The sequence below is a fragment of the Mastacembelus armatus genome, chromosome 24 (genome assembly GCF_900324485.2).
Source record: "Mastacembelus armatus chromosome 24, fMasArm1.2, whole genome shotgun sequence".
Lineage (NCBI taxonomy): Eukaryota > Metazoa > Chordata > Actinopteri > Synbranchiformes > Mastacembelidae > Mastacembelus > Mastacembelus armatus.
This window is the reverse complement of record NC_046656.1, coordinates 12,115,321-12,125,520: the sequence shown is the minus strand read 5'-3', so window position 1 is coordinate 12,125,520 and position 10,200 is coordinate 12,115,321. Positions and strand designations below refer to the sequence as shown.

The following is a 10,200-nucleotide window of genomic DNA, read 5'->3' as shown; positions in this document are numbered from 1 at the left end:
AACACATAGACGCACAGGTTGAAGTACTTCCTGGAAGTACGTGAAAGTTTAAAAAATGTAATCTCTTTATTTAGATATGAACTAAAGATTTTACTTTTTCCCGTACGCTGCGAAGTCGACCTTTACAGGACATGCGCAGTGAGCCACACGCGTTCAGAGCGCCAAATTGACCGGGATGGAGGAGGGGGGGAGGGGGAGGAGGAGGAGCCCCACCAGAGGCTGCTGTGGTTTAAATTAATGTCAACCTGCTTCTCGCCGGGAGAACAAACTCCGCGCAGATAGCGAAACTACGTGCTCAGCGCAACCTGCGAGCCGCTCCACACATTTTAACATGGCTCGGCGGCCTAGAAACAGGTAAGCTCAAAACAGACCAATTACCCCACGACTTTCTAACTCTTATATTTTTTTCTGTTATGCACATTCAACGTAGCGACTGTTTATCCTGTTGCATTAGCCCTCATTTTTGTTGGATACGGCGTGTGGTCGACGTGTTAAGGGTGCACGTAAATGATTATTTTCACTAACTGTTGCTACTTTAATGCTGTTTGGACGTGCGCGAGCCGTTATGTTTGCTTGACCGTTAAAGCTGAGTAACGTTAGAGGTTTGGGTTTCTCTCTCGCGCGCCTATGACAGGTGGTGGTCATCTGGCATGTGCGCTCCTCGCGCCGCTGTCAGTGGTGAGAGAGAGGGGGGGGTCTCTCTCTCACACACACACGCGCACATTAACAATATTAGGCGGGTGGACAGGCGCGTGCCACACTGTTCCCAAGACGATGCTTGGACATTGGTTTTAATCGGAGCCAAAAATTAATACAAAACTCCGGGCACCATCACGTGTGTCTGTCTAAACGCAGTCAGACACGTCAGAGTATTGCAGAAAGCGATTTTATATTGTGCGTTTAAATTGTGAAGGCTTTGGAAATATATATGTCATTGCGTCTCGGGTTTTCCGGTGGTCATCACCTTGCCCAGCTACACGGGCATGTATTCACCTTTGTTAACTTGCAGACTGGATCAGCTGGCATTAAGGTCATTTTAAAACCCGCCTTGGTGAAACCTGCATATACACCCTGAATGTTGCCGCAGCATCTCTAAAAAGCGAGCGGCGCTCAGTTATTTTGGAAAGTGCACTTTCACAAGGTCCTCTGTGTGCACTTGTTTCGAGAAGGGGCTTCTTTTTTTGTATGCCCCTTCATTTATCGCCACAAAGTGAACCTGCACTCACTCTTGCCGTTTTGTGCATTTTCTCGATGGACATCAATCCACACGATCATCCACCGAAATGGATCTGGTCATAGACACTAACACTGCCTGACAGGTTTTCACTCGACTTTTACCAGTGATCGTTCTAGTGCGGGTTATTGGTTTATTCCATGGTTTCACACAGATAACCTAAAGAAAGGGCAACGCGAGTTCATCACCCTGCTGGTTGAGATAAGAGCAATGAACATCCTTAAACTGTTTTATGATGCATGTATTAGTTGATTCATTATTCACAGCATTAGTTGAGTATGCTAAATTCACAGTCTGTGCACATACTATTGTCATGTTTTAAGTTGGACATATTTTTACTTACTCTAAAATGCAGGAGGGCTGTTTGAGGATTTAACATGGTGGTAAATTATTAATGTCTTAAGCTTCCTTGCTTTAAACATAAAATAAGTGGTGTGTCACTTCTTTATATTTCTTTGATTGGCCATTGCTGTTAATTAGGTAGTTACACATTTGAGTATACTGACAAAAATAAGATAATCAGCATTAAACATCTTCTTGTACAAGCATGCACACACATACACACACACACACACACACCTCAGTGGGGTTCCTGTTCACCTGCACTGTATGACACCACAGTACCTTACCTTGCTTCCACGTTGTCCATGCTCTACATTCTGACTGGTTACAAAAGCCACTGGGTGTCAATGTGTGTGTGCGTGCATGCATGGCTGTGCTGCACAATGCCACTGCAGGTCCGAACACGTCAGGGTCACAAAATTATGATTGCATGTGCCAATCCCAGTATCTGTGGAAACTAAAAACATTGGAACCTGTTCATCCGTCCCCCCCCCCCCTCCCTCCCATTTGCTGTTGTTCTTCACTTGCTCTCTTTCTCTCCCCTTGTGGGTGTCTTGGCTAAAAGCCTGCACCCAAACCTTCAAGAATGACTGGTTCTGTCTGTGTTGACACCTGATGAGTTAAAGAGTGGGCTGAGTTCTTTATGTACTCTGTAAAGAGATCATTAGGGAGTAGTTTTGAAGTAGACAGGTACTTATTGTGCTATTATTTACCTTTCTATTATCTTACAGTATTTTTTTTTTTCACAGCCACCACCTCTTTCTTAAAATTCTCTTTCTCTCTGACTGTAGTGTTTACAGCAGTGAGGAGGATGAAGACGAGACTGAGATGTATGAACATGATTATGACGGATCAATTGCCAAAACAGGGAAACGCCACCTCGGCAAAACACGTTGGACGCGAGAAGAGGTACACTCACCTCTCTAACACTCTCACCTCTGCTTAATATCAAACACTCCACACTGTAAATATGTCCTCCTTTTTGTTATCATTTTTTATTGTCTGGCCCAACCACATTCAATGACTCATTCACTCATTACAAAATGCTGGGAATTATGTTGATTGTAGTGACATAAATGAAATGTCTGACCAACTGCAACATGTATTGTCTTTTGTCAGGATGAGAAATTGAAGAAACTTGTTGAGCTTCATGGATCAGAAGACTGGAAGCTCATTGCAAGCTTACTAACTGTAAGTAGCTGACCTGTGGGTGCACAACAAAGGCAGACAGAGTAGTAAACATCTAAAATATCTGACAACACAATGCAATCTTGCAGCAGATTGGTGAAAAGCCAAGAGATTTTTGTTTCAATCCTGCTATTTCCAGAGATTCAGAAAGATTCTAGTCTTTTTGTAACTTAGATTTAATAATACCCTTGCTCTCCGACCTGACAGAATCGTACAGATGTGCAGTGTCAGCACAGGTGGCAGAAGGTGCTCAACCCAGAACTTATCAAAGGGCCATGGACCAAAGAGGAGGACCAGAGGGTAAGAAAACACTCATTTAGAAACCCTTAAACATTCACACAGAAGTTTTTATGTCACACATGCAACAATGACATCCATTTAACTGCAATATATTCTGTACAGTACTTCACTTCTGGAAACTTTGATGAAAATATTGATAACATTATAATAGGTGCAATCAATGGCAGATGACCTCTAATACTACTAGGACTTTGTCATATTTGGTAATTTGATTGGAGTTACATAGTTAGGTACTGTTCACAGGCAATAGTGTCATTTAGGGTGAAAAAAAAAAAAACAATTACTTACTTATGAGTGATTAAAGCAACTATTCTGTAGCAACCCCTTGGCTGCCTCTTGCACATTTTTAGTTTCCCAAAAAGTTGTCGTTACTCAACAAGTAACGTGTTCAGTCTCTTACAACCTGTGAAGTATTTATTGAACTAGTTCAGAGGAGTTATATTTCCACCCACTGTAATGATTAGCAGAGTGGCTAACGTTCCACTGGAAACTCCCTCACTGCTCACCAGCAGGTGTTCTCACTCACCTCTTCAGGCTAAATGATAAATGAAAGAGCAACCAGAGAAGGAGAGTGGAAGTGTCTAATGATACAATTTGTGCATTTCTGAAATTTCTTTCTGGAAGGCTAACAAGTCTTTTATTTTTATTTTCTCTTTTATTTTGCAATATTATATCTATTCTACCTCCCATTTACCTTTCACCTCTTTGTTATTTTTCTTACTCTGTACCCCTTTACTTCTCCCTCTCCTCCCTGTTATTGCTTCTTCCTTCCTCTTTCCTCATGCCCCTCCACTATCATCCACTTCTGTTCCTTTTCAACACTCTTCCTCCTCCCCTGTCTACTTTCCTCTTTCTCTGTCCCTCATGCACAAAAACACAAACACCCACCCCAGGTTATCGAACTGGTCCAGAAGTATGGAGCCAAGCGCTGGTCAGTGATCGCCAAGCACCTGAAGGGGCGAATTGGCAAGCAGTGCCGTGAGCGCTGGCACAACCACCTGAATCCAGAGGTGAAGAAGACATCATGGACTGAGGAGGAGGACAGAATCATCTACCAGGCACACGAGAAGCTGGGCAACCGCTGGGCTGAAATTGCCAAGCTGCTCCCTGGCAGGTGAGGCAGAGAATGGAGAAGAGAGAAAGGTGGAAAAAGGAGAAGCTAAATGAATCACTGAACCCTTGTTGGTTGGCTGCGCAATATTGTGGTTGAGGGTGAAATGGAAGGGAGGACACTGAAGGAGGAATGAAAACAGAAGAAACAAATGCGGAGCAGGAACAAGTGGATATAGAAAAGTATTTCCCTTGTTTTGAAAGATATGAATGCACAAGAATACTTAATAATTGGGAGGAAAAGTTCAAAAGACAATGTCAGGTTAGAGAATTGAGAAAGCCTACGAATCAAATAACAAAGAGAAAGGAAATGCGACAAACAAGATACAGCACTGATAACATTATCAATTTTGTGTGTGACTTGCTTTATCTGTGTCTCCCTATGCGTGTGCCTGTATTGATAATGTTATCAAGTACCACTAAAGGTTCTTTGCATTCTGCATGTTTGTGGGTGTTTTGTGATAAATAACCTGTAACTTAATATATTATTCATTGCACGCAGGACTGACAACGCTATAAAGAACCACTGGAACTCCACCATGAGGCGAAAGGTGGAACAGGAGGGGTATCTTCAGAACACATCCAAGAACAGCAACTCCTCACTCTCCGTCAGCCATGGCTACGTCAAGTCAACCAATCACATCATGGGTTTTCCCCATAACTCACCAAATCATGCACAGCTGCCTCCCTTGTCACCACTCAACTACACCTACATCTCCGACACACACAGAGTGAGTGGGCTTTCGCCTAAAACTTGGGATGCTGGCAGGAAAAATCTTTCATGCTAATTACATAGATGCAAGATGTTTCTTTGCTTAGTGTTGACATGTTTCTGATTGGGTTAACAGGTGCCCTTCCCCATGGCCTTGCATTTGAACATCCTGAACATTCCCCAGCATGGAACCGCTGCTATACAGGTAAAAGAAAAGAAAGTTACGAACAACAAAACCGATCACAATAAAGAGGCAAGAAGAGGAGTGCTAAGACAAGAAGATTAACAGCAGTTAGTCTAAGGCACTAAGATTTTTCACCTTATCACTTTCCTTCTCAGAGACACTATAGCGAGGAGGACCCTGAGAAGGAGCAGAGGGTGAAAGAGATCGAACTGCTGCTCATGTCAACAGAAAATGAGCTGAGAGGCCAACCATCACTACCAGTGAGTTGAGGGGCTCTGTGTAACCATAATCGTTGACGTTTGAAAGTGTGACAGTTCTATTTATGTGCATGTGCATTTAACCCTGGCTTTAAGGACAGTGGTTGGATTTGAGTGTTTGTGTGAATATAGTGGAGGAAACATCTGGGGGTCTGTTTCTGCAGAAGTGATGAAATATGGCCTTATCACCATTTTGTGCGCGTGCATGACCCCTTGTGCAACCTTCTGTCACCCTTTTATATTAAAGTTCCCTTTCTTCTTCTCTGTTTATTTGTTCAATTTTTACTCTTCTTCCCCTATTACCAGACTTGGATTTTCTGTCTTGTACTAGTACCACTTTTTACACTGTAATGTGCTCATATTTTCAGATGGCTATTCTTTGTCACTTATTTCTAGCCATCAATATTTATATCTTTTTTCTCCCACAGATGAATTTGCCATATCCGAGCTGGGCCAGCCAGAGCTCTTTGACCGACAGCTCTATGTCATTACCTCATCACCAGGCAGCTGCCCCTGCCCTGCCTCATGACCAGAGCTGCCTACCTGAGGAGAGCGCCTCTGCAACACGTGCCCACAGCAACAACAGCAGCAACAGTAACAACAACAACAACAACAACAGCAGCAACAGTCATCACAGCAGCCCAACGTTCTCAAATACTCTTCCAGAGTTCATGGAGTCTGTCATTGATTCAGTAAGCATCTGCTTTCCATACGTTTTTGTTCATTCTTGGGCTGTATGTTAATTTATCTTTTATTTGTTTTGGTTAATTTTTGTGTGCCCTGCCCAGTTGGCCAGGTGAAAAAGATAGCTTAGTAATTAGCAGCATAGATTGTTACCATTAGTGGGCCTTGACCCATATTTTCCCCACCCTTTTCCCAGAGCCTCTCCTCAGTGGGTGAGGCTGCTACCAGTGGGTTCTTGGATAGGAGCGTTCTCAAAACAAACAGGGTCTTGCCAAATCAGGGCTCAAGAACTGCTCATGGAGCATGGGCTGGTTTCATCTGCTCAACTCCCAAGCCTTCACAAGTCAGAAACCTCCCCTTTTCACCCTCACAGGTAGTTAAAGTAGCTGTACGTGATCAGAATCCCTCCAATCATCAAACTGACATTTGATGAGATCAACAACCAATCATTCAGAAGTAGTGCTTCATTTTTCATCCTTCTATTTTACTTCAGCCATTCCATGTATAATACCAGTGCTCTTTTCTTCTTCCTACTCTATTTCTGTAGTGTCAACCGAGTGTGCACATATGATCTTGTACTGCCTAAAGGTCAGATTTCACTGATTGATTGTTTTCCTTTCTTTTGTTTCACAGTTTCTCAACCAGTCAATGAGCCCAGAACACTCAGACAATGACAGTCTACCAATGAGCTCGCCTGTGGACTCCAAACCTCTGATTGACCACTCTCTCAGGCCTCACAAAGAGAATGAAATGTGAGTGGTGCTGTCTTCAATCTGTTTTATATTGCTCATCTGTTGTCAGTGAGGCTTTACAAACAACCCTTTCTCTCTTCTTTCAGGTTCAGAACTCCTAACATCCGTCGTTCAATCTTGGAATCATCACCACGCACACCGACACCCTTCAGGTCACCCCTGGCTTTGCAGGAAACCAAATTTGGACCTCTAATGGTGAAAATAGTGGTGAGACAGAGACCTAAAATATTTTGGGCTTGAATGAGTCACACTAACTACTATTGTGCTTCCATGTCCATGTGACTTACCAGGAGATTTGTCTTTTCCAGAATCCTCCTTTGGAGCAGCAGATGGTCGAGTCAATCAAGCAGGAGCCAATGGAGTGTGCCATTGAGCAGCCTCCTCTGAAAAAGATAAAGCAAGAGGTACTTTCCACTCAATATAAGCATAAAGACAATATGCAAAAACACAGAAACAAGTTTTAGTTTTTATTTTGAGAAAGCTAAGGCAAAGGTGAAAAGAGGCGCTGACTTTCAGTTTGCAGTTGTGGTAGCAAATGTGGGTAAATGATTTGAGTTTTTTCAGTTTTGCAGAATGTTTTTGATCTGCTTGAGGAATAACTGGAAGTCGCTGTCATGGAAGCCAAGCTTGTAGGATTCTTGATAATTACTCACAATATATGACCATGATGTGTCTTGGGTTGTAGGTAGAGTCCCCATGTGAGAGGAGCCCGTGTATGCAGTGGGAAGGGCAAGACCTTCACACACAGCTCTTCTCCCCCAACGGCCCTGCACAGGAAGTACCTGTAAGTTGACCTTGTATGCCCCATTTTGTGTCTTCTTTAATGTACCTAAAAGGCATCCTTCCCTCTGGACTGTTGTTGCATATTGTTATACTGTTTGAACAGTGGTTGTGGAAATCAGCTGGATTTCTGTTGTTAACATACTGTATGTTTTTTTTTTTTTTACATTTTCATTCAGGACCTACTTACAAGCTCATTACTGAGTGAAGATGGACACAAAACCTACCACCTCCCTCGCCGAGGCATGGGTAGCCCACTACAGGTGTGTATGAGTTTGTGTCTGTGTTTACCGATTAAAAAGCTATACAAGTAGTAGTGACTGCATGTTCACCAGAAAAACTCACCATTCTCTCTTTCTCTCACCAACAGCAGCTCAGTTCCTGGGAGCAGGTGACCTGTGGGAAAACAGAAGAGAATGTTTTGGCCTCAGAGCAGAGCCACAAGTACATCAACACTTACCCTACGAGGACACTGGTCATGTAGACAGAGAGACATATGTTGATCTGGAAACATCAACATTCCCTGCGCTGGACACAGCACTGCGGGTTTCATATTTGTTGTGGTACAACAGTTGGGAGAGGCTCTATGCCACTGTGTTTTTACACTCACACTTGTTGGATTTCAACCAACCAAAGACTATACTTTTTTGTATCTTTTATATAGAATTTGCTTTGGGTTTTTATATATGTTTGTCTCATCACTTTTGATCTTCTTGTTATATTATTATCAATGTTGTATTATAAATGGGATATGGTGGCTATATAATTTACATTGGGCTGTATTGTTAATTCCGAATTTTGATATTAATATAAAGAACAAGTGATTAATTTATTTCTTTTGTTTTGATGATGACTTTTGTTGTTTGTTCTTTTAAAATTGGCCAATAGAGCAGTGTTGTAAGTTAAGTATTTAAGCCCTGTTAGCATTATCACATATCCAAAGGCATATTAATGAATTCAAAACTGACCTCTGAAACATTTCTGTTTCTTTTCTTTTTAATAGGATATAATAGGTCTACTGTTAATTTCAAGTGTTTGGTCTGTGCCACCTCATATAAACACTTAACTACTGAACAAGAACAGCTGCATCTGTTCTTACATCATTATTCATTTATGGATTGTAATGTTTTACACAACAGAAGGGGCCAGCCTTATTAGTATTACCTTATTACCACACTGGCACCTTAATTTCATAAAAAATGTCATGTCAACTTTCAGTTTATGTATGTCCTTCACAGTATCCAGTATGGAGAAGCATTCAATGAACAAATAATTGTATTTGTTAAAATGTAGGCAAGCATATATATATATATATACATATAAATATATATATATATATATATGTATATATGTGTGTGTGTGTGCCTATGTTTCAAACCATGAGCTTTCACCCAGTAAGAGTAAGACCAAGGTGCACTTGAATTTTGTATTCTCCATTAAAAAAAAAACAAGAATACTAAATACTGAGATATTATGTTTCAAACAAAAGCCCAGTTGAGATGTTTGTGTGCTTGTTGTTAAAACATTTCTTTAGTTTTGTATCATTTTATATTGCATATTCTGTCAACATTTTGTTTTCATACTAAGACTGCAGTAGCCCATGACAAACACTTAGCAGACTTTTTTTATGTTTTCATGCTGTGTTTTTATACTAGCTTTTGAGCAAAAATGATTTTATAAAAGCATTTATACATGCCAAGTTTTCATGTTTTTTTTATACTTTTCTATACTGCCTAGTAAATAAAGTGTGTTGTTTTCTTACAGTCCTGTATTCAGTGTCATTTTTGGGTATATTATTTTAAAGAATATAGCATGACATATGTGGTTGAAACTGTAACAGTGATGACTGTAGCTGTTTATCTAAGAAAATAATTTCCATTTATTTAGCTTTTATTAGTTTTACCCTTATTTTATTAGCTTTATCAAATAATTTGCAGTTGTTTAAGTTACAAGTGTAAATAGTGCTGCAAAGCCACTGTCTTGTCTGGAAATTTCCTGTTCAAAGTGAATGAACCACTTGTTCTCTGGTGCCTCCAAAGTGTACTCTATCTCTAGTAATCACATTTTTGTGAAGACTGTAGTATTCAAATAGTCTACCAAACCAAACATGCACACACGCACGCAAACCTGCAGATACAAAAGATTGTTGTCATAAAGTGGTGCACAGCATATCATAAAACAGTCTCTCCATTTGTAAATTAGTAAATGTGGATAGTTTTATCAGCTAGTGAAGGTAATAAGCAAATGTCCCCAACCGTTTCTGTGGATAAGGGGGACCACTCATGTTAATGCTCCAGAAATACAAAGCAAAACTTTAGTCACAACTCCCATAGACAGAGCTTGAGACTTACATAACTGTAAGAAAACTAGAAAATTAGCTGTGGACAGTACAGATATTGTTCTCCACTCACACATGCACACGTATGAACACCACATTCGGTCCCATGAGGAGACTTTGTTTCCTGTGAGGCTATGAAAGCAAAGGGGCCCAGATTCAGACCAGGAGCTATATTTACATCCCCTCCCTCCAATTTCTTGCACTCTCTCCCTCCAGCCACCTGCACCCTTACCTCGCACTGGGCCACCGCATTGCCCTCAAATATAGATTCACATCTCTAGCAGCAGTCTCAGAGGGACACATAGACAGAAATGACATT

The 10,200-nt window shown here is 41.2% G+C and overlaps 1 protein-coding gene across 3 annotated transcripts; it reads left to right on the top strand.

Moving 5' to 3' along the window:
- Positions 1–208: 208 nt before the first annotated feature.
- myb (v-myb avian myeloblastosis viral oncogene homolog) lies at positions 209–9,306 on the top strand. 3 transcript variants are annotated; one of them, XM_026318985.1, is made up of 16 exons: positions 209–354; positions 2,368–2,485; positions 2,696–2,767; positions 2,972–3,064; positions 3,958–4,178; positions 4,677–4,905; positions 5,023–5,091; positions 5,226–5,330; positions 5,756–6,019; positions 6,208–6,384; positions 6,645–6,763; positions 6,850–6,970; positions 7,072–7,167; positions 7,449–7,547; positions 7,723–7,806; positions 7,917–9,306. In XM_026318985.1, exons 1-16 carry the CDS (start codon positions 332–334, stop codon positions 8,025–8,027), a joined length of 2,001 nt encoding a protein of 666 aa, XP_026174770.1. In that variant the 5' UTR covers positions 209–331; the 3' UTR covers positions 8,028–9,306. The 3 variants fall into 3 exon arrangements, with proteins under 3 accessions (XP_026174770.1, XP_026174769.1, XP_026174771.1); XM_026318984.1 differs by having other exon boundaries at positions 7,914–9,306; XM_026318986.1 differs by lacking the exon at positions 6,208–6,384 and having other exon boundaries at positions 7,914–9,306.
- Positions 9,307–10,200: the final 894 nt, after the last annotated feature.

Bases quoted from the DNA above. Each gene is read 5' to 3' on its own strand.
- myb (XM_026318984.1), top strand. From the start codon at position 332: ATGGCTCGGCGGCCTAGAAACAG. The intron at 355-2,367 runs GTAAGCTCAAAA...CTCTGACTGTAG, and splicing joins GCTCGGCGGCCTAGAAACAG to TGTTTACAGCAGTGAGGAGG. The intron at 7,548-7,722 runs GTAAGTTGACCT...ATTTTCATTCAG, and splicing joins GCCCTGCACAGGAAGTACCT to GACCTACTTACAAGCTCATT.